Consider the following 22,799-nt stretch of genomic DNA (forward strand, 5'->3'; position numbering starts at 1 on the left):
GGTTGTTCCCAGGGCAGTCGAAGGTCGCAGGAGTGGCAGGAAAAAGTGGGAGCTGTAGTTAACAAGGGCGTCCCTGGCAGGTCAGACCGTAAAGAACTGGCCAGCAGGTTTTAAGGTCAGCCATTAACACTCAGGGTTTAACAGGCTACAGTAACTTTGGAAACAGAGTTCAGTTAGGCCCATGGCCTTCACCTGCCTGTAGCTTTTTCCTATCCCCCTCTTTTTCTCTCTCCAAACTACCCGACTTACAGAAGTTTATGTAGGGTGGCAATCTGTAGTGTTTATGAGGTTGTCCCCTCAGCATCTAGGGGGCTGAACACCAGCAGGGATTCTCCCAGGCAGGTGAAGCGGTGGGTGGGGGGTGCGGGAAGGGGCTGAAGCAAAGGAGCCTGATGGGCGGGGCCAGGAGCACATTTCAGATTCCTGCAGCCCTGTGCCCGCCAGCACTTAGTGCAGCTTTACAACGCCCGTACCGAAGCATCCTCACGGGGTCACATTCGAGGTTCAGGCCCCAGCTTTTATCTCCGTGGCTCTCAGCTGATGTTTCCTGCCCCCATGGGCAGGGTCCTCAGAGCAGAAAAAAGGTTCTCTGTCCTGGTGGTAAAGGTAAGAACACCGCTAATAGAATGTGGTGGCAGGTGCCGGAGCGGCAGGGTGATTGGAGAGGGGGTAGGGTCCCACCATTCCCCCGTCACCTTCCTGATACTTCACTAAAGCAATGATAGGTTGTTTTTCAGAGGGAGCCTTTAAAATGTAAATCAGACACATTAATTATAATTTTAATATAACAAATGTTATTAAAAGCAGCAATTCAAAACCATAAATCTTTCTGAAGGTGCACAGGGTTATAAGGTCAGTTGGCAGTAATGCAGCTATCGCCAGGTAGGAATGAAAGGCTGGGGCGTGGAGTCAGGGTGGCCTTTTGCCAGGCCTCACGCTGACCTCCCAGTGGGGAACACCCTGTCTCCCTCCTCCCCCTCTTCCGGGCCAGAGCCTCTGGAGCTTGGGGAGAGGCGGCGCAGGGGCACCGACAGGCCGTGTTCGTCCCGCACCTTCTCAGAAGCCTGGGAGCAGAGCTGGGAGGTTGCTGTGCTCTGGGGCCAGGCAGGAAGCCAGGGACTGGTTCTCGGTCCCACCCCGTGGCTAGCGGGGGCTGGCTTCTCAGCGTCCCTTCCACCCGGCCCCCGTCAGGCAGCGTCAGAGGCACCAGCGGTGGGCCTGAGACGGGGGCAAGCTGGGCCCAAGCAGCCACCCCTGCCTGGACCAGGCTGGGAAGCGGAGGAAGTGGGGGCCGCACCGCAGGTGAGGGCCCGCTTGCAAGGCGCTGCTGGGGCTGGGGTCTGAGGCAAGGGGCATCTGAGCGCTCTCGGCGCCCCCCACCCCAAAAGCCCACAGATGGGGGGTGGCCTAATAATGGAAAAACCAGCTCCAGGCCTGCAGCTGCCCCCTCAGTGCTCATCCCCCTTCGCCTTGCAGCTGGCAGCCTCCAAAACCCAGCCAAGCCAGAGGCCGCGGCAGCAGTTGGCAAGGCTGGCCCCCATCTGGCGCACCCCTCGCCCCAGTCAAGGCACTTCTTTCCAATCAAGTGAGTCAGTTTCTAATGCCTCCGGAAGCAGCAAAAATGAGGGGTCTCCTTCCCCTCCCATTTTTGATCTCCCTCCAGATGGGTCTGAGTTTTAACGTCGGTTCTAAGAACTGTACTCCCACTGACAAAAGGCTTCCCTTTTTTTGAGGGGATGTAATGACTCAGGCCCTTAAAAAAAAAATCCCAACCTGCCCCCAAAAGTGATTGTCAGTTTCAGATCTGGGCAGGGGGTACGGAAGAAGGTGTGAGTCCCCCTGCTTCTCTCTCGGGCCCAGGCTGGTTCACCGGCCCGAGCTGGATGTTCACATTTTGTTGCAGCACATGGTGCCCATATGAGGGCCCAGGAAAAGCCAAGGGCAGGAGCCAGGCTGGCACCCAAAGGGATGTGTGGCTGTGTGTGTGGTGTGTGTACACCTGGAGGCTGGGACCCATGTGTGTGCCTGGAGGTGAGAGCGCACACACAGACGGAAGCACCTGCGTGTGTGCGCGCGTGCGTGCGTGTGCGCGTGCCCTCGGGCTGTGTGGGGTAGGAGGCAGAGGAGACAGTCCGAGATGTAGCAAGCAGGACACAGCTACCTCTCCTCATGCCTTCCGCCTGCAAGGCCAGGCCCCGCTCCACGGCAACAGAGAGGGAACGTGACCCAAGAAGGGAAAACAGGGTTCTCAGAAGCCGACACCGCAGCCTGCACCCCCTGCCTTCTGAAGCAGAGACCCAGCCTCCTCCTCCTTGGATCCTGAGAGTCGCAGGGTCTCTGCCCCGCAGGCTTCCCAGAGGCGTTCTCCCACCCTCACCACCTCCTCCCTGGGACAGGAGGAGGGGTGGGAACGCGGGAGAAGAGCTCCACAAGGCCTCTTCTTACCCACCTTCACCCCGTTTTTCTCAAAGACTTCCGTCCTCCTCGCGTGGCCCCAGGATGGGTCAGGTGTGAAGGATGTCCAGGGGAGGGCTGGGTGTGCAAATGCACACACCCAAAAGGGGAAAGGGAGAGGGATACATGGGGGAGCCAGGAGGGATGCTAACTTGGAGGGACAGGTGAACAGCTGGAGGGAGCATGTGGAGACAGCCGGCGGGACCGCAGAGACACGGGCGAAGGGGCGGTGAGCCTGAGGGCCCAGAGCAGACGGGGCGGCAGAGGCACAGGCGGGCAGGCTGGGCTCAGCCGGGCCCTCGACTCTGTCTTGTCCCTCCCTCCTGCAGCCTGGGGAGGACCGGGGAGCCTGCGGCTTCCACCGCCTCTCCTTTGGTTTCCAGGGCTCTGGGCCTCCTTGGGGGGCTGGTCAGTAAGGGGTGGTCCCTTCCCACTCCACCAGGTACTGCACCTTGCCCTCTGGCGTGACCCTCCGAGCCAGCACCTGGTACTTCTCCCCACAGGCCAGCCGCCCCGCCGCGCCAAAATAGTTGGTGATGGACGACTTGAGGTGGGACAGGGACGAGTCGTCCTCACTGATGCTCTCAAACGTGTGGCTGTCGACGCCCTCGTCCGGCCGCTCGGGGCCTGAGGCCCCCTCTGCGCTGCTGTCCGAGGCGCAGCGTCCGCCCGGCTCGGCTGCCCGGCGCTTGGCCCGCAGCGGCACGTATGCTTTGGCTGCCAGCTTCCTCTTGCGGCTGCCCACCGTCCGTCTGCGTGGGGAGGGGGCAAGGCGGGGAGGATGGGAATGAGATGGGATCACCCCCACGGGTCCCCGTCCCTGAGCTCCGCCGGCCCCAGGCCCCAGGTAGCTCACTGAATCCTCACGGCAGCCCTGAGGAGACCCCAGAGGGGGAAAGTGCCAGCCGGGAGTGGCGGAGCCGGGACCCAACCCTAGCTGCGTCCATCTCCAGAGCCTCACTCTTTTATACTGAGCTCAGCGCTGCCTGAGTCCAAGAAACAAACGTGTCTCCACTCCCCCCACCCCCACAGGGCAGAGGGGAGAGAAACTAAAGAAGAGTACACATTCACGGACACTTAGAGACCCAGATCCAAAGCGCCAGTAAGAACCTAAGAAACAAGAAGGACATGAAAACACGGAGGCGGCAGCAGAGAATGACACCCAGAGGTGTTTGGAGACGACGGACTTCGATGGGCATGATGCTTTTAATTCCCCTCTTGCAAGGGCCACGAGTGCCCTGAACACCGTTAAAGGAGCCTCGGTTGAGAGCGGGTCCGTGCACTTTGCAGCACCCCCCTGCCCTTTGCTGCTGAGGACCTGCTGTGGTGAAGCACCTGGTACCCTTCGCGAGGCTCCTGGGAACTCCTGTCCCCTCTCCCAGTCCTCACACTTTGCAGGAGAACATTTCCCCTCTCTGTCAGGCTCTGCTCCTTAAAGAAAGACCCCCAGCAGACAGACACGGTTCAGACAGCCAAGAACCACGGCTGGGGACCTCACAGGCAGAGGCACAGACGTCACAGAATCCTGGCACATGACGGCCAGAGCCCGAGAATGGCAGAACCCGGATCTGAGACTGCCCAGTGAGAGGGTCACACACGCAGCAGCAGGTGAAGAGGAGTGGGAGAAGCAGCGGGTCTCAGACCCCGACGCCCACACGGACAGAAGGCCAGGTCCCGACACTGAGGAGCGCAGGGTGAGCCCCTCGTCACAGGTGGGGGTAGGGGCGCCAGGCGCTCACCTGGAGTCGTAGGAGAGGCTGGTGGAAGCGGAGCCAGAGGTGCTGGCGGCATCGGTGGAGTCCACGTCCGAGAAGAAGGTCTGGCCTGAGCTGGCGCTGAGGGGGAGGAGCGGTGAGCCTACGGCCAGCCCTCAGTGCCCCAGGGCTTTCCTGGGCATTTCTGGCCCCTCTGCCCGGCACCCTTCCTCTCGGCCGAGCCCCTTCCCCCCGAGCTGCCCGCCACCACAGCGGTAGGTGCGCCTTCTCCCCCGTCCACTGCCTGCCCACCAAGCCCTCAAAGCCCCAGAGGCCACAGAGGCCTTCCCTGACCACCTCCCTGGTCAGCAACACAGCACTGTGACAACGAGAGACGATAAAGAGGGTTCTGAGTCTCCCAACAGCCAAGCAGCGGCCACGGAGGAGGCTCAGGGAGGTTAGAGAACTTTGCCAAAGTCACACAGCTGGCAGCTGGCAAGTAGGGGCTGGGGCCCAGGCCTCATTGACCGAAGTCCTGGCCCCCTCCTTCGTGCCTACAGGAGAGCCCGAGATGACCTTCAATAGTCAGGAGAATAAAACTGCTGGATGCGGCCCCACCCATGGGGGCACCGAGGACGAGGTGCCGTGGGGCAGAGGGAGCATCCGCCAGGGCCTGCAGAGGGTCAGGGGCGGCTCCCCAGAGGACTGTGAATGTGGGGTGACCACAGCAAGTCTGGTGCCAGATGTGAAGCAGCGGGGAGAGGGGGGCAGGAGGTGTAGGGAGGGCTGGGCTCTGGGGGCTATCCCCGGGAGCCCCACAGGCCTCCGGGGGTGGGGGCGAGGTGTCAGGCTGAAAGCCCTGATGCAGAAAGACCCTTCAGGCAGCCTTCTGCAGTGCAGAGCCTTTAACTCAGCGACCCCAGCAGAGTGTCCCCATTCTCCAAGGCTCTGTGTTTCGCCCCCTGCAGGGCTGGGGGAACAGGGGGCATCTGTCTCCCTGCTCAGTTCTATTCCCGTCTCCAGAGCAGCCCTCTCTGCTGGGCCCCTCACTGTTACCTTTTTAAACTCTGGATCTCATCCAGCGTGAAGTCAAATATGCTGGCCAGGTGGTGATTGGTGCTCCAGGCCGAGGTGAAGTCGCTCTGTGGACACAGGGGGCGGGGTCAGCCGGGAGCCGCACGCCCCGCCCCCAGCACCCTTCTCCCTGAGGACCACGCCTGTCACTTCCTCTCTCTTCCAGTGCTGCCCCGGGAGGCCGGGCACGCCGGTGCCAGTCCTGACTCTGTCTCTAGCTGACTGTCCGACCGGCCCATCTGTGGGCTTTGGTTCCCTCCACTGCAGAGGTGGGTAACGACCCCTACCGAGCTTGACTCCCAGAGGTGTCAGCATGGCAGAAGGGAATGAGGATTCTGAAAGTCGCTCATGCGTGTCCGACTCTCTGTGACCCCACGGACTACATGTTCCATGGAATTCTCCAGGCCAGAATACTGGTGTGGGTAGCCCTTCCCTTCTCCAGAGGATCTTCCAGCCCAGGGATCGAACCCAGGTCTCCCACATGGCAGGCGGATTCTTTACCAGCTGAGCCACCAGGGAAGCCCGAGGATCATGAAAGCGCCTTATAAACGGCCTGGGGACATGTGAGGCACTGCTCATATTACTGCCCACAGCGAGGGCCCCAGTGTGGATGCAAGAGAGCTCCAGAGCCCTGGTTCTGGGCCGGGCTCTGCCACCGCCTGGGGTGTGACCTCAGCAGAGTCACTGCTCTCTGGGGCCTCAGTTTCCCCACCTGGACAGCGGGGCAAGGCTGCGACCCGCCCTGGCCCAGCCCCACTCTGGGTTCTCAGGAGAACTTGGGGAGACAGGAGGAGCACCTCCTTGTATAACCAGCTGTCAGAGGAACCGGTTTTCTCCTTTCAGGGACGTGGGCGAGTCCCCGGGTCTGGGAGACCCGGTTTTCTGTGCCAGGATCCCTAGTGGGTGTGGCCCCTACGTGTGAAAGTGGAGAGTGAGAAAACGAGCAACTAACACTGGGGATAGCGTCTTCCAGCAAAAACTTTGATCTTTTTCTTCTATAAACTCGCCTTTTCTGCTGCTGGAATTCATGAGGCAACAAACTGTGGAGACAGAAAAAGGAGAGGGTAGCCCGGTCAGAGCCCGAAGCCCAGGGGATGGGTGGGGTCAGCGTGGGGACAGGCTGTCCTTCCGGGGGAGCCCTGGGGAACTGGGGGCCGCAGGCGTGGGAGGTAGAGGCGGGTATGGTGGCACCGCTCCTCACCCAGGCGTCCAGGAGCCCCGCCCCCACCCCCAATGCCCAGGCAGCAGGGCTGGTCTCAGCCAGGAGCGCTGCTGCTGCTAAGTCACTGCGGTCGTGTGCGACTCCTGGTGACTTCATGGACCACAGCCCGCCAGGCTCCTCTGTCCATGAGGATTCTCTAGACAAGAATACTGGAGTAGGTTGCCCTGCCCTCCTCCAGGGGATCTTTCCCGATCCAGGAATCAAACCCGCATCTCTTATGTCTCCTGTGTTGGCAGGCAGGTTCTTTACCACTAGCGCCACCTGGGAAGAAGCCAGGAGGGCTAGGGACCCCTCCCCCACTCTCACTGCCCTTCGCCTCGATGGCTTGGCCCTAAGCCAGCAAGACTGGGTCCCGGCTTCCCCTCCGAGCAAGGCCACCGAGGGGCTGTGGTGGAGGCAGTGGGGCCTGGGTCAGGCCCCGGCCTAGCCACGGACTGGCCCACGAGGGCGCCTCCGGCTGGGACTAACGGGCCGGAGTCCTGCCTCGCTCCCTGGGATGTCACCGCACAGCCCGTCGGAGGGGGCTGGCGCTGGAGCGGAGCACAGAGAGCCCAAGGCCGGCCGCAGCCCCGCCCTGGGGTCCCGGGCACTGACCTGGGCTTGCTCTTCCCTCTCCTCCGCAGCTCGGAGGCGGCGCCGTGCTCGGGGGGCGCCAGGCCCTTGTCGGGCAGCAGCTTCCCGGGTGGGTTGGGTGGGACGCGGATGCGCAGGCGGAAGATGCACTTCTTCTTCTTGATCTCCTTGCCGCAGAGGAACCTGGGGGTGGGCAGGGAGAGGAGAAAGCTCTGGAGCCTGTCCGTCCATCCTCCTGGGGAGGAGAGCCAAGTGTTAAAAACCTCCCTCTCTGCCTCCCCGGACCCAGCGCTAAAATCCAGAGCGGCCCATGGAGACACTGAGTCCGCAAGGCCTGCGGGATTGGGGGCTCAGGTGGCTCCTCCCTGTCCTTCCTCATCTCAGGCATCACGCTCCTCTCCCCTTACTTCTCTGCCTCAACCAGCCCCCGAGAGCTCTGCCTGCAGGACGGCCTCACCCCGCCCCCAGGGGACGCTTATGGTGGCAACACGGGGTTCCGCAGCCCTGGAGTCCAGAGAGCTCCTGCAGGCAGTGCCCTCACCCTTCCGCGACGGGCTGAGCTGCGTGGGGGCCTCAGAGGGGCCTCGCTGCAGTTTACCCCCAGGAGACTGCCCATGGAGAAGGCAAGAGGCCCCTTGTGCTCAAGCGTAGGTAGGGCTGTGTCCAGGCCCCAGAGCCGGAGAAGATGGAAGACAGAGTGGATAACCCTCTCTAGAGAGGCCTGGGGAGGTCTTACAGCAGTCAGGGACCGTGTCTTATTCGCTGTGGCCTCAGCACCCACACAGGGCTGACACAGTTCAACAGACAGTCGCTGATGGAGCAAATGAACGAAAGGGACTGAAGAGCATCTGGGGTGAGGAGTGTGAGAAAAGCACTGGGGAGGGAAGCAAAGGGTTCAGAGTGGGTGGCACTCAGGAAATCATGCACAGGGCCCGTGGCGGAAGGTGTGGGCAGGATCTGATCATTCCGGGCCCAGACTGCCGAGCTGAGGAGCTTGGGCACTCCCTGTGGTGGGGACATGTGTGTCCCAAGAGGAACTCAATAGTCCAGGTGGGAAGACACAGGCTGGGGACAGTTAGGAGGCTGCAGCCCACCCAAGACGATGAACCAAGGCCTCAGGGCCTGGCCCAGAACCCCAGATGGCTAGAGCAGGGGGGCAGCCCCCTATGGAGCTGAACCCAGCAGCAAAAAGGGTCAGGCTGCTGGAGTGGTCAGGGGAGGCATCCCAAAGAAGACGAATGCTCCCTGGACCTTGAAGGATGGGTGATGGCAGTCACAGAGAAGCAGAGGGAGACCCAGATGGGAGCACAGCTGGTACGAGGGTAATGCGGCAGGAAGACACTTGAAATACAGCCCATCAGTTCCCGCCCCCCACCCCCAACCCCACGCAGCACTCCGTCCTTCCCTGTACGCACCGGCTCTTGTAACTATTCAGTGCATTGAGGAGATGTGGGCCTCGGTCCGTCACAGGGGTGCTGGTGAGCTACAGGGGAGCAGGACAGTCAGACCCAGCACGTGGCCTCCGAGAAGTCCTCAGTCCCTGTCCCCTCCCTTCCCCTCAAGCCCTGGATGCTCTGAGTCCTCCAGGTGAGGACCACTGACTTGTTCCATGATCTCAGACAAGTCTTTTCACCTCTCTGACCTCACACCCCCATCTGTAAACGAGGAGAATATCTCCTGTCGTAAATGTACCAAGAGCTTTAAAAATGTCCCTGCCCTTGACCCAATAATGGTGCTTCATGGATCCTATCGTACGGATACGACACACCAACAAAGTTTTATATACAAAAAAGTTCACTGCAGCATGTTCCTAACGATGGGCAAATATGAAAAATGTGGGAAAAAAACTATGTGCCCAGCAGGACAGAGACAAGTAAATAAACTATGGAGGGAACCAATGCAGCCGTGGGAAATGTTGACAAAAACTCTCATGATGTGGAAAAGTATTTATGATATAATGCATGCTGAAAAACGTGACTTAAATTTGTATATGAGTCTGTTTTATATACAGGCTTATTTATGTTTTAGATTCTACACATAAGTGACGTATTTGTCTTTCTCTGCCTGTCTGACTTCGCTTAGTACGATATTCTCTGGGTCCATCCATGCTGCACTGCACACGGGAATATTTCCATTCTTTATATTTGCACATCTTCTTACACCAATCATCCGCTGGTGGGCACTCGGGTTGTTCCTCTGTCTTGGCCATGGTGAAGAGCGTTATCTTTTAAACTTAGAGTTTTCATCTTTTCTGAATATATGCCCAGGAGTGGGATTGCTGGATCATATGGTGGCTCTGTTTTTAGTTTTTAAAGGAACTGCCATACTGTTTTCCATAGTGGCTGCGCCAATTTACATGCCCACAAACTTACGGCTGGGCTTCCCCGGTGGCACTAGTGATAAAGAAACCTCCCGCCAATGCAGGAGACATAAGAGTTTGATCCCTGGGTTGGGAATGTCCCTTGGAGGAGGGCATGGCAGCCCACTCCAGTATCCTTGCCTGGAGAATCCCTTGCCATGAAGAATCCCTTCTTCATGGACAGAGAAGTCTGGTGGGCTACAGTCCATAGGGTTGCAAAGAGTCAGACACAACTGCAGGACTTAGCATGCATGCAGGCAAACTCACGGTTACCAAAGAGGAAAAGGATGGGGGAGAGATAAATTAGGGGTATTGAATTAACAGATACATATTACTATATATAAAACAGATAAGCAACAAGGATTTACTGTACAGCACAGGGAACTATATTCAATACCTTGTAACAACCTAAAATGGAAAATAATCCGATAATACATATATAAATTATAACAATCACTTTGCTGTCTATACCTGAAACGAATACAATATTTTAAATCAACTCTACTTCAATAAAAAATTGCAAATACTGTATAATCTCATGTAAAAAGAAAAACAGACGCAGAAGAAAGAACTGAATGATGTGTGCCTGTGTGCATTACTAGTAGATGTCTCTGAGCGGCGTGATGCAGGCATATGGTTTTAAGTATACGTTCTTATACGTTTTGGTACTTTGAGAATTTTCTACCAGGAACATGTAGGATTTTTTTATGTATATAAATCAGAAAAAAAATTTGTTAAAAAAATATCAGCTCTACCTATCTTTTAGGGCTTGACATTAATAATATGTATGTCATTAATAAATTATCAAACACTGTAAATGAAGATGTTATTACACGAGAAACTTCTGCCAAGAATAAAGATTACTTTAAAAATCCCCGTTTCATGAAAGGATTTGGGCAGTCAGTGGAGAAGACGCCTCCCTCTGGATATGGTGGAGGGGGTCTGAGGGTGTCACGGAAGGCGGCATGGCCCTGCCAGGGAAGTGGTTGGGGAGGCCCTGGCTCAGCTCCAAAGCTGTGCGGTCACCAGCAAGTGGCTCTCCACCTCTGAAATCCTGGAAGTCTCTGGTCTGTTACTGCACTTAGTGACTCCCAGCTCCCGGGACCCCTGGTGAATACCCCTGAGAATTCAGAGTACTCAGCGTGTACTCTGAATATGCTGCTATTCAGAGTACGGCCAGCAGGGGGCAGGCCCACTTCACTTTCCATCCTAGCCAGGCAATTTGGAGTGGGTCACTGCAGAGAGGCCTTCTCCAGCCAGACTTGACCCCCAGCTCCCTACAGCTGAGTCAGTGAGGCCCCAAGCCACCTACTACCAAAGCCTGGGTCAGGAAGCCCCTTGCAGGGCCCAGGCTCAGAAGCCTGGACCCAGGGATACAGCAGTTCAAAGACTAGACCTTGGTACCCGCTCAGCAGCCCTCACAGACAGGCAGTGTTCTCGAAAAGCTGTGCTCAGAGACCCAGACCCTGGTTCTGCACTGTGTGACCCTGGGCACAGCCCTCACCCCTCTGGACTCAGGGCACCCCACTGTGGAGAGGATTCCCTCCATCCTCATCATGGCCCACGGCTGTGCATACCTTGCCAAGCTGCAGGAGCTCCCAGTGATGGTTAACGAAGGCCAGAATCTCCTCAAAGTCGAAGTACTTCTTCTTGCTCTGCACGCCCAGGTTGTAGAGGGCCAGGTGAACCACATCAACCCTGGGCAAGGGTGCACGGAGGTGGGGCCGGTGTGAGTCGCAACGCCCTGGACCCAGGCTGAAGGGCGGGGGCAAGGCTGGGACCTGGGGGCTGGAGGCAGAACTGTTCCCGGAGGGACGCGGAGGGGAGACGCTGAGAGGGGCCAGGAGGGGCCTGGGCCAAGCCCCACCCTCTCACCATCGCAGGGGCAGCCTCTCGATGTACTCTGGGCCCTGGTTGCACACGGAGCAGAAGAACAGGTAGAACCTGTGGGGGTGAAAAGGGGCCCAGTGGTAGGAGGGGCTCTGCCATCCCACCCTAGTCCTGCACCCTCGCCCCCGACCTACTGTTCATGGTCAGCACTGTCTTCATCTCCTCCTCTGAGGGGACAAAGATGGGACAGAACAGGGACCAAGAACTGTTCCCCCACCCGTTCCAACCGCTACCTCAAACCCTTTCCCAAACAGCATTGCCCTGGACTGTGGCTGAGCTCAGAGGGAGCCAAACACGGCTGGGCTGCAGGGGCCCCCACTTCTCCTCTGCCTGAGAGAGAGACAGAGACAGACACACACACGTGCACAGGTGCATGCACGCACACCTACTTCAGTCACAAACCACATGAGGCGCCAACCAAGACACACACAGTCTCTGGTTTGACACACATACGCCTTCCACTAGCTTAGCCCCCTTGTTAGAGGCCAGATCAAGTCATCCATCCCCGCTGTGGCTCCTCCAACAATCCTGGGCAGGGGTGGGGCAGGCCTGTGTCCCTCCCACTTCCCAGACCCTTGAAGAGACTGGAGCTTGGGGAAGGCAGGGCTTTGTCTAAGGTCCCCCGCAAGTCAGTGGAGACTGGGGATGTGGTTCAGCCGGTCCCTCTACTGAGAAGACCTCCCAACCCTGAGCAGCCTCCGTAGACAGGAGGCTACGCTGTCCCAGAGCCCAGGGTTCTGAGGTCTGGCAGGCAATCTGAAGGAGTTGCTGTAGCTTCTGCCCCCATCCCCCGCCACAACCCAGAGGCTGAGTCGGACCAGACAAGCACCTACCGGTCACCGAACATCATGGGCTCATTGAGACACTGGGTGCAGGCCTCGTGGAACCACTGCCTGCAGCGGTAACACTGCAGCATCCGCAGGTACCATCTGGAGAGCCAGAGGAGCCAGGGTCAGCCAGGCCCGCACTCCCAGCCAGGAATCGGCCTCAGCAAACTTCCCCAACACAAACTTGCCCTCCAGCGGGGAAAAGGGAAGAGAACTCACAGTTACCAAGCCCTGGGCTGTGCCAGGGGAGGACCGAGCAGCAGGACATAACATGGTATCGTTTGCTCTCCCCAGTTGGTCAAACACGGGCCTCTGTTCCCGTTTTACAGATAGCTTGTTCAAGGTTGCTCAGGAGGCAAGGAGTGGAGAGTGACTCAGATCCTAGCCTCCTGACTCCAGAGCCCATGCTCTTTGTTACACACTGGAGCCCTCTTCTCGGGTCTGTGCCCCACACGTTGCTTCCCAAACACCATTGATGGGGAAAGGCTTGCCCAGGCCATTTCATGGGAAAATAAAGGCTCCTGTGAGCCGCTCACCTGAGGCTGTATCCATCCTGTTAAAACCATTCAAAAACTACTCACTGAATAAGAATGAAAACCAAAAAAGGTATTTTCTTAATTAACACACTTGACAGGTGTGGTCCATGGACCACCTGCGTCAGAATCACCTGGAGTCTAGGTTAAAATGCAGAAGATTCCTGGACCTGTTCCAGGTCTACTCAGTCTTGGGGCAGCCCCTGGGAGATGCATATTTGACAATTGCCCGAGCAACTCTGCCCAGTAAGCATTGAGAACCACCACCTCAGTGCTGCAAAGGTCTCTATAAGTATGTCTCCACCTGCAATCCCAAAGGCCACAACACCCACAGAAGGTGATGGGCCAAGGTTATTAATCTCACTTGGGAGATGAAGAACTTCATGTGATTTGCCCAAATCACCCAGCTAGGTCATAAGCACGGCCTTCAGACCCCCAGGGCTTGTCAGCAGAGCTGGGGGCTGAGACTCAGGACTTCAGGGCGCCCTGTGGGCTGTTTCCTGTGAGCAGAGGTTCCATCTCTCACTCCTGTGGTTCCTCCCACAAGGTTGGTTCAGTCAACCCAAGGGAACCGGCTCAATCGCCCACGGCTACATGCAGGCCCAGGCCACAAGGAAGAATCAAAGAAAGGCTCCTGTTCTATAGTCAGGGTGAGAACACCCTCCAAAGCATCCTCAAACATGCCCAGTCCCTGCTTGCACACCTCCAGGGAAAAGGACCTTCATCTCTCACTAGCAACCTGTTTCACTGCTTCTGATGATGGAAAGGTTTATCCAAACGTCCATGCACCGACAGTGAGAGCTCACATTTATTAAGTGCTTGCCAAGTGCCAGGCACTGTGTGAGCCTCTACATGAATGATCCAAATCACGCTCTACTCACAACGCCCAAGCCACGGGACAGCCACCATGAGAACGGAGCTCAGGGACAGCATAGCTGTAACGGGCTGGGAGAATGTGGACACTCGGGACCAGGCTGTTAACCGCTGTTCGACACTTCCTTCTCTTCCATGGAGCCCCAAGAAAACCTCCACCCCCAGCGCCCCTCCTCCCCCTAGTGCGAGCCTCTGGCTCTCCAGCCTCGCGAGCCTGTGGGAGGCCGCAGGCTCCTCTCTGGGGGTGCGGCTACCCCAGCCAGCCTCGCCCCTGCCTCCCTGAGCCCCGCCCAGCAGGGAGGCCACGCCCCCGGGAGGCGCCGCCCCGCCCCGCGCCGCCCCGCGCCGCCCCGCCGCCTTACTCTCCAGGGCCGCCGCAGTAGCAGTAGCATTGCTGCTGGTTGGTGCGGTGCGGGGAGTCCCACTCGAGCTCCTCGGGCTGGTACGACAGCACCATCTTCACGGCCTGCAGCGTCCTGGCGATGGCGCCCTTCTTCAGCGCGCCGCCTTTCTGCGGGGAGATGAGGGCCGGAGTCACCCCCCGGGGGTCCCGGTTGGGCCACACGTGGATCCCCATCAAAGCTATCAAGGTTAATGCCGGACCAGGTGGGACAAGCGTTTCCAATGTAGTCAGAAACGCACGGAGCCTTTTCTCATCGATCTCAGATCCGTCCTCTCTCTATCCCCAAGGATCTGCATGTTCAGGAGTATTAACAGGAATAAGCACAATAAAAGTCACAAGAGCCAATATATATCGACAGTGGGCACTTACATGGGTTTTTCTGTTATTAGCAAAGCGCTATTTGTTGGGGGCCTCCTACACCTGACACCAAACCTGTATCCATTTAGCAGCGGACGAAACAGGCTCAGGGAGGCTAAGGAACCGGGCCAAGGGCATACAGCCGGTAAGTGGCAGCGGCTGTCTGCCTCCAAAGCCAGGCGCTATGACCAGGAGTCAGGCCTGAGTCCAGAGAGTCTCTGGGCTTCCAGACTGGACGGGGCGGGGGGGGGGCAAGGTGGGAAGAATGGAGGGCTCACCCGCACAGCCAGCGCGAAGATGCAGCGTCGGCAGAACCAAGGTGTGAGCAGGGGCCGGCCGGCACTGCCCGCTGTGGGGATGTGGCACTGCTGGTGGTAGCCTAGGAGCAAAGGGGGGCGGTGAGTGCCCACGGGGGGGCGCGGGGCAAAGGGGGCGGTGAGTGCCCACGGGGGGGCGGTGAGTGCCCACGGGGGGGGCGCGGGGCAAAGGGGGCGGTGAGTGCCCACGGGGGGCGCGGGGCAAAGGGGGCGGTGAGTGCCCACGGGGGGGCGCGGGGCAAAGGGGGCGGTGAGTGCCCACGGGGGGGCGCGGGGCAAAGGGGGGCGGTGAGTGCCCATGGGGGGGCGGTGAGTGCCCACGGGGGGGCGCGGGGCAAAGGGGGGCGGTGAGTGCCCACGGGGGGGCGGTGAGTGCCCACGGGGGGGGCGCGGGGCAAAGGGGGGCGGTGAGTGCCCACAGAGGGGCGCGGGGCAAAGGGGGCGGTGAGCGCCCACGGGGGCAGCGGCCCCAGGCTAGCGAGGGCGGCAGCGAGCGCTGGGAGCCGTGTGCCTGCCAGCTGCCAGGGTGCTTACTGGCTGGCACAGCAGCCAAGCTGGGGTCCAAGCAGGCCACCCAAAGCCGGCATGGGCCCCGTGCGGGAAGCACACAGGGTCTGACTTCAGCCTCTGTGCTCCATCTCTGCTACCCATCCTCTCCACCTCCAAAGCGCCTAACATCTCTCACTTTCCAGAAGCCCCAGCTCTCTCCCAGGATCACCTCCCTGGGCCCCCATTCCCAGAGACTGGCCCCCTTGTCACTCTGCCCCGCCAAGAGAAAGAGGAAGCCGGCTGAGGCCCCGAGGATCAGACGTGGAGTGATTCCCGAGCCAGCGGGGGCCGGGGACCCCCAGGTCTGGTCACACTCACCCAGGCCACACTTCCCACAGATGAGGATCTCGTTCAGGGGCCCTGATGTCTTCCCCAGGCAGATGTTGCACTTGGGCTCCTCCCCTGGAACACCAGCTGAAAGAAAGGCGCCCTGCGTGGTCAGCTTGGGTTCATGGGAATGACCCACGGTCTTAAAACCAGGCGCCGCACCTCTGGGTCTGAGTGTTGGGCCCCAGAGGCCGACTCACTGAGCCTCTCCAACCACTCTGAGCTGCCTGTGACCAGCACCCCATTCTAAAGATGGGCAAAACTGAGGCTCAGAGCGGTTAAGTCCCTTGCTCAGCTAGAAAGCAGAAGGGGGATTCAAATCCACCACTGTTTGACATCAACTTGTTTGATTTTTGTTTTGGCCACACCTCAAGGCATGCAGGATCTTAGTTCCCCAGCCAGGGATTGAACCCACACCCCCTGCATTGGAAGCCCAGAGTGTTAACCACTGGACCACTAAAGTGAAGTCGCTCAGTCGTGTACGACTCTTTGCGACCCCATGGACTGTAGCCTATCAGGCTCCTCCGTCCATGGGATTTTCCAGGCAAGAGTGCTGGAGTGGATTGCCATTTCCTTCTCCAGGGGATCTTCCTAACTCAGGAATCGAACCCGGGTTTTCTGCATTGCAGGCAGACGCTTTACCGTCTGAGGCACCAGGGAATGCTCCTAACTAGACCACTAGGGAAGTCCCAAATAATTTTTCTTTTTTTTTTTGTATTTATTTATTTGGATATGCAGGGTCTTAGTTGCAGCATGTAGGATCTTTTAATACTCATTGTGGCAAAGGTTCTCTTTTAGTTGAGGCATGTCAGATCTAGTTCCCCGACCAGGGATTAAACCTGGGCCCCCTGCATTGGGGGCACAGAGTCTTAGCCACTGGACCGCCAGGGAAGTCCCCCAAATCATTTGTTCTTTTGACAATACCATTCTGCCTCTCCTGCTTAATTTAACTAGATTTGTTAAAGTTTTTATGTTAAATAACTTTTAAACATTTTTTATTATTGCATAATAATAAAATGTTATAATGAAACTCCGTGTTCTTATCAACAGTCACGAATTCACAGCCAGTGTTGTTTTGACTATATTCCCACCCACTACCCCTCCTGTTTTATTGTGAATCAAGTACCTCTATGGAACCCAAATATTAAAAATAATTTCTTAATATCATCAACAAATTCAGCATTCACATTTCAAATTGTCTCAATGGTCCATAACAATTTTAAGTTTGTTCAATTGCTGTTGAAGAATAAACATGTGTTTGTGTGTGAAGGGTTTGAATGAATAAAGTAAGTATGTTTTCATGTGTGTTTCAGTCTCATTTCCCTCAGCAGATGGAAAGTTCCGTAAGGACACAAAAGGTATCTGTTCATCTGTATCCCCAGGACCTCACGTGGGTATGGCACATCACATGTGTTCAAGACGTGTTTGTTGAATAAATGGTCTCTTGCCTCTTATTCCTGAATATGATCCCAGGAAAATAAAGCAGTTACTTAAAAAATGAAAAGTTTGACTTTCAGGAATTCATGTAAACTCACATTCATATGATTAGAAAAGGAAATAACAGGTTGGCTTATTATAGTAATTGTGTTACTCTCCATTCCTTTACTACTTATTAGATATTAAATGACCGTTTGCCAGTTGACAGCAGTTATATTTCTTAAGAGCACCAAGAGCACCGTGGTCTCAGCAAGTCTCCACTGGCTTAATGAAGCCGTGGATCGGTACCTACAGCAAGCTCAGCCTTGTGCTCTCACCGGGTAGATGCAGAGGGCCCCGACCCTCGTGAGGAGCAGTGATCTGGGAGCCACGCAGCTCCTCCGATGAGCACTGCAGCACCTTCTTGGTGCCTGGCACATTCACGGTTTGCTAAGGTGAACTGTCTTTCCTCATCAGCTGGCTCCTTCTGCTTTCGATGAGAAGGCAGCCCAGGAGAGGAGACCCTCATTGCTTTGGATCTTGAAACAGTACATTTAGGGTGAGAAGGGCCTGGAGAAGCATCAGTCTGCATTAGGCACAACATCTTGGAGAAAAAGGCACCCTGGAAACTCTTCTAACAGGCTGGGTCCTGTGGTCTTTGCTTGGCAAGCTCCTGAAATCATCTCTCAAGGTAACCGATTCTTCAGAAACTGCCTCCCTGTGACTCAACACCGCTGCTGGTGTAGTTGCTAAGTCGTGTCTGCCTCTGAGACCCCATGCGCTGCAGCCCGCCGGGCTCCTCTGTCATGGGATTTCCCAGGCAAGAATACTGGAGCAGGTTGCCATTCCCTTCTCCAGGGCACTGTCCTGACCTAGGGATCAAACGCGTATGGCCTGTGTCTCCTGCATTGCAGATGGATTCCTTACTGCTGAGCCATCGGGGAAGCCTGGTCCAAGGCGGGCTCCAAAACCTGTCTCTTCCTCACATACCACCATGTCAGTCCTCCTGTTAGAGCATACATGGTAAAAAGGTCTGTTCTCACATGGTAACTCATTGGGAGTGGCTACCTGGTGCTCCATGTTGAAAATGAGTGTTGTGATTGATCAGTGATGTCTGTCATGCACATGGCAGGGCAGAATGGTGGCAAGAATGCCCCCAGTTTGTCATCTCTGTAAGACAGTGTCAGCCCTCTGAGGGCAGGGATGATACCCAACCCAGCTCCCTTTCAGCCCTGGAAACGGGCCCAGCTCCATCCCACTACATCATCATCACGCTGCCTGCTCCAGGCTTGGTGGGTCTCTCCCCCATGGAGAGAGCTGCCTCCTTGTTTTTTAACGTGCTGATAGAGGACACTGTGCTTACACCAAAAGGTTTCAATTCCGATTGCCTGGGCCCCTTCTGTTCCTAGCCCCAGAGGGACCCAGAGCTTTGGGCAGCCGGGAAATACACACAGGCCTGGGACACAACCCTGCTCCCACCCCTCCTCAAGCTGCCTTCTCCATCTGCCTGCCTCCCTCGTGAGGGATGAATGCTCAAGAGGATGACAGGTGTCATAAATGAGTTCTCGTGTAAACGTACAACTGGTAATCTCCAAGGACATGGCCAGATGCCGGAAGTTACGAGACAGAAGGAGAGCAGGAAGAAAATGGAGGCAGAAGAGGAGAGTGGGGCAGGGGTGAGGAATCACAGGAACACTCACCATGCTGTATGTCCTTCCATAAGACCCAGTATTTGGAATTATCTTCAAAAGTTACGAGGCAGCTCTGCTTAGAACTGCTGACCTGGAGCAGAGAGAGGGAGGAGCAGGGTGAGACAGTAGCTGGGGAAAGCCACTTGAACACGGTCTTCCTCTCCCATCTCTGCCCCCACAGGGCAGAGAGATCAGACTCCCTCCTTGTGCTCCAAGAATCCGCCTGCAATGCAGGAGACCTGGGTTCGATCCCTGGGTTGGGAAGAGCCCCTGAAGGAGGGCATGGCAACCCACTCCAGTATTCTGGCCTAGAGAATTCCACGGACTGGAATAGTCCATGGGGTCACAAAGAGTCATTCTGTGCTCCAAAAAGTAGAGCCAGGCCAGAAGGAGAAGGGCGGCCCTGAAGACTGCGCATGCCCACTCCCTGGACTTGGGCAGCGAGGGGCTAGGTGACGGCAACTTGGTGGGAACACCGAGGCCAGATGATCTCTCCAACCTGATTTTGTTTTGTTTTGTAGGCTCACAGAGCACTTGTCTAAAGATGTCCTTAGTTGCCCTAAGGATGGCACCTACTTTTGCAGGCTCCGCCTCCTTCCACTTTCAGCTTTGGAGCAGGAGGGCACAGCAGGAATCTGCCAGCAATCTCCCATCCTCCACCCCTGGTCTGAGGCTGGCACCAGGAATGAGCAGAGAGATGCTGAGCCTGGGGAACTGGGGCCAGGGAGGAAGGGTTTACCCTCTTGATCTTCCCGAGATAATACAGTCCATCTGTCCACCGGCACAGCACATACTGGCCCTCCGTCAGCTTGGACATCAGGTCTTTGAAGTTGTTCTTGGCTTTTGCCAGGGCCCCCTTGTTAGGGAGGTGGCTGGTGGCACCATAGGAGTCCCGAGTCCCTGGGTCCAGAGCTCGATTCTCCATCAGCTTCCACTGACACTGGGAGAGAAAGGAACAGGGTTTTTACTCCTTACTTTAGGAGAGAGGGGAGAGAGGAAAGCAGCAACCATTTATGTAACCTGTGCTGTGCCAGATGCTTTTATCATCTCACTGGATTCTCGTGACAACCTGCGAGGTTGTCACTGTTATTCCCGTTTTACAGGTCAGGAAACTGAAGTCTGGCAAGGGGAAGTGGCTCTGGGTTCAGAGGCAGAGCCATGGTCCTTAACCAGGTGAGCCGATTCTCTACTCTGCACTTGCTCCACCCCTACCACGCAGCCTTGTACAGAGAACGGCTCTTTCAGCCAACCACAGAGCAAAATCCCCCTGCCCAGGTGTGTATGGGGCGGATCTGAACCATACCCCTTGGCTTTGGAGCCAGGGGTTTAATCCCTAAAGCAAACACACCCCGTGTTTTCTGAGTGGAGGGCCTTCTCCAGGAGAGCAGTGGGAGGTTTTCAGACCCCTGCTCCCTCCCCTGAGAGCTAGCTGGAGAAAACTCACCTAGAAAGGAAAACTCCTGGTGGCTTATGAACTGGTATAGACTTGGCCATCTGTGTCTTCTGTAATCTCCTTTTCTGTTCTCAGTTATGGGATGATTTAATGGAAACCAATTCTGGGACATTTAAACTCACTTATGCTTTTACTCAGATGCAAATTGGCTCCAAGCAGTGAAGTCATCGCCATGCCAAGCTCTCTACATCTGTCTCTCACCATCCTATGAAACCCACTGCTGCTGCTGCTTTCCCACTTCCTGCTAGCGGTACTACTCTGGTCCCCAGAACACCCCAGCATCTTTGACTTCTCTAACCGATGAGTTGCCTGCCACAAGCAGCCAACTTCAAGCACAGTGATTTTTGGCTTCCTCTTATCCATCTCCCTGGCCTGGTCTGAGTTCAGGCCTCATCTTGCCTGGGCCATTCATTCAATAATGGTTTCATGCTCACTCAGCTGCTGGGCACCTGGGATGCAGAATGGTACCACCTAGGCACAGCCCTAAACAGGCCACTCCCTGTCTTCCTGCCTCCCCACCAGACTTCTCCCCAGGGCCAACAATTCCCATCTTCTTCTCCCAGAAACCTTCTGTGGTTCCCCAAAGCCTTCAGTGGCATTCAAAGTCCCCCACCCCAAGGCCCCCTCCTCCTCAATCTGGGCTCACCTGGCTCCAGGCGGCTCCACACTCTCCACTAAGCACAGCCCCCTCTGCTCTCTGCACCCACTATTCCAGTCCCCTCCCTCTCTGCCCAGGCGCTGGGCACCTGGTGTTATGATTACTTGTAGATTACAGGGAGACAGTCGTGTGTGTTTTTCCGTGTGTGTGTGTGCTCCTGTGAGACGGTGTTTGATGTCTACAGCTTTGTGGCGGTGAGTATAGGAAACAGAGCACATGTGTGTGCATGTCAAGGGCCCCGGGGCATGCAGGGCATTGCTGGGGTCTTCGCTCTCCAGATGGTGGCGCGGCCGCATCCTCTTCCCTCCACCCGCCCCCCCACCCCCCAATTCCTCCCTCCTCTCCAGGGCACAGCGCACAGGCGCTGGGCAGGGTGTGCGGTCCAAATCTCTGCCTTCTCCCTGCCACCTGGCTGCCGAGCGCTGCAAGGTCCTGCCCCGCCGGGCCTGGCCCGGGCCCGCGGCAGGTTCACAAACTGACACTTCCTCCCCCGCCGCGCCGTTGGGAGCAGGCCCAGTCGCCGCACCCCCCTCCCTCACCGGGCGGGGGCCCTCGGGTGGCGGGCCCCCCCGCCCCCCACCCGCGCCTCCATCCTCCCGGAGCGGGCCCCCGCGGGCTGTGATTGGCTGATTCAAACCCATCTGCAAAGAAATGCCTGTTTGCGGGTTCTCGTCGGCGTCCAGTTCAAATCCGCGGCACCCGGAGCGCGGGGCCGGGCGGGGGCAGGAAGCGAGGATGATTCATGCGCCGGGGCCTCTCCCAGGGCGGCCGTTGGCTTTTTAAAAAGGGTGTTCGGGAGGGGAAAACGCTTGCAGCAGGACCCCCCTTCGGGTTCAAGCGCTCTGATCTTCAATCGCTCCGACGCCAGGCCTCCCCCCATCCCCATCCTGCTGCAGCCTGACTTCGGACGTGAGCAAAATCCCAAACGGCCCCGTCGGTCTCCAGGCCCGTCCCCCCACCGAACAGGAAAAGTAAAGATTTGGGGCACGGGAACAGCGACCTGTCACACACGGCCCCCCGCCCTCCCCACCCCCCCGCCCGCAAAGGCTCGGGAACCCGGGCGGGGCTCCCGCCGCCCCGCAGACACCGTTCCCCCCTCTCCACCACCCTGCGCCCCCCCTAGGCGTGCATCTCCCCAGGACTCCAAACCCCCCTCCCGGCCCCGAGGCGTTTGACCCGCCAAAGTCCAGGGAAACTTCCAAAAGAGGGATGACTGCAGGGAGAGGCGAGAGTGGCGAGGAGTCCCCGGCCCGGGCCGGCCGCCTGCAGCGCTGAACTTACCGCGAGGCTGCGTGTCCGCCGGTCCCACTTGGAGTCTGGCCACCAGGCGCATCGGCGGCGGAGGCGGCTGCGCTCGGCCCGCGGCTGCCCGGCCGAGTGTCCGCCCGTGGGGCCGGGGTCGGGGTCTCGGCGGGGGCGGGGCGGGGCGGGGGCGCCGGGGGGAGGAGGGGGGACGGAGGAGGAGGAGGGAGGGGCCCGGGCGCTCAGGAAGGGGCCCCCCGGGCGCGGGGCGCCATCTTTTTCGCGTTTTCCCGCGAATTATTGACGTCCCGCTTATGTAATTAGCGGGGGCCGCGCCGGCCTCGCCATTGGAGCCCGCGGTCGCGGGGCCCCGCCGCACCGCCCGCCCGCCGGCTCGCCCGCTCCCGCCCCCGGGCCGCCCGGCGCCGCGCCCCGGCCCCCGCCCCCGCCCCCGCGGGCGCGCATCCTCCGCCACCGCGCGCCCGGCGCAGACACGCGGCGCGGGCGCACACGGACGCGGGGCCCCGGCACGGCCACTCGGCGGAGGCGCGCGCGCGGCGCCCGGGGCCGGCACACACTTGTTGAGGAAACCCAGCTCTGCGCGCCGGGCGCAGACGTCAGCCGGCGGGGACACACAGCGGGGAGGTGCGGAGGCGCAGGGACGCGCTGCCCGGACAGACCTGGAACAACCCAAACGGGATTAGCACAACAGAAACACACAGACGTCCTGCGCTTGCAGCAGAGACGGCCTGCGTAGAGACACAGCGCACGGCACAAACGCAAGCTGACCACACACGATCTGCACGACACAGCACACATTAGAGAGTCTAGACACAGATACGCAAGAGTGTACACAGCGTAGACACACAGCAAAACAGACATATAAA

General features: G+C 57.9%; 1 protein-coding gene across 4 annotated transcripts; it reads right to left on the reverse strand.

Annotated features, from left to right (window-relative positions):
- Nucleotides 1-777: 777 nt before the first annotated feature.
- Nucleotides 778-22,149, reverse strand: PHF19 (PHD finger protein 19). Of its 4 annotated transcripts, XM_055579499.1 has the most exons (15): nucleotides 21,952-22,149; nucleotides 19,299-19,499; nucleotides 18,569-18,650; nucleotides 15,444-15,539; nucleotides 14,538-14,638; nucleotides 13,862-14,010; nucleotides 12,100-12,195; nucleotides 11,252-11,320; nucleotides 10,954-11,074; nucleotides 8,433-8,500; nucleotides 7,039-7,200; nucleotides 6,175-6,262; nucleotides 5,205-5,290; nucleotides 4,194-4,289; nucleotides 778-3,206 (listed from the first exon to the last, which is right to left on the reverse strand). In XM_055579499.1, exons 2-15 carry the CDS (start codon nucleotides 19,482-19,484, stop codon nucleotides 2,864-2,866), a joined length of 1,743 nt encoding a protein of 580 aa, XP_055435474.1. In that variant the 5' UTR covers nucleotides 19,485-19,499; nucleotides 21,952-22,149; the 3' UTR covers nucleotides 778-2,863. The 4 variants fall into 4 exon arrangements, with proteins under 4 accessions (XP_055435474.1, XP_055435475.1, XP_055435478.1 ...); XM_055579500.1 differs by lacking the exons at nucleotides 13,862-14,010; nucleotides 14,538-14,638; nucleotides 15,444-15,539; ... (1 more) ...; nucleotides 19,299-19,499; nucleotides 21,952-22,149 and adding an exon at nucleotides 13,508-13,773; XM_055579503.1 differs by lacking the exons at nucleotides 13,862-14,010; nucleotides 14,538-14,638; nucleotides 15,444-15,539; ... (1 more) ...; nucleotides 19,299-19,499; nucleotides 21,952-22,149 and adding an exon at nucleotides 12,630-13,484.
- Nucleotides 22,150-22,799: the final 650 nt, after the last annotated feature.

The sequence above is a fragment of the Bubalus kerabau genome, chromosome 4 (genome assembly GCF_029407905.1).
Source record: "Bubalus kerabau isolate K-KA32 ecotype Philippines breed swamp buffalo chromosome 4, PCC_UOA_SB_1v2, whole genome shotgun sequence".
Lineage (NCBI taxonomy): Eukaryota > Metazoa > Chordata > Mammalia > Artiodactyla > Bovidae > Bubalus > Bubalus kerabau.

Coding starts and splice junctions, on each gene's coding strand:
- PHF19 (XM_055579499.1), bottom strand. CDS start 19,484: ATGGAGAATCGAGCTCTGGACCCAGGGACTCGGGACTCCTATGGTGCC. Junction 18,651..19,298: donor ATCTCGGGAAGATCAAGAGG/GTAAACCCTTCC, acceptor TCTCTGCTCCAG/GTCAGCAGTTCTAAGCAGAG. Junction 11,321..12,099: donor CCCATGATGTTCGGTGACCG/GTAGGTGCTTGT, acceptor TCACCCCCACAG/GTTCTACCTGTTCTTCTGCT.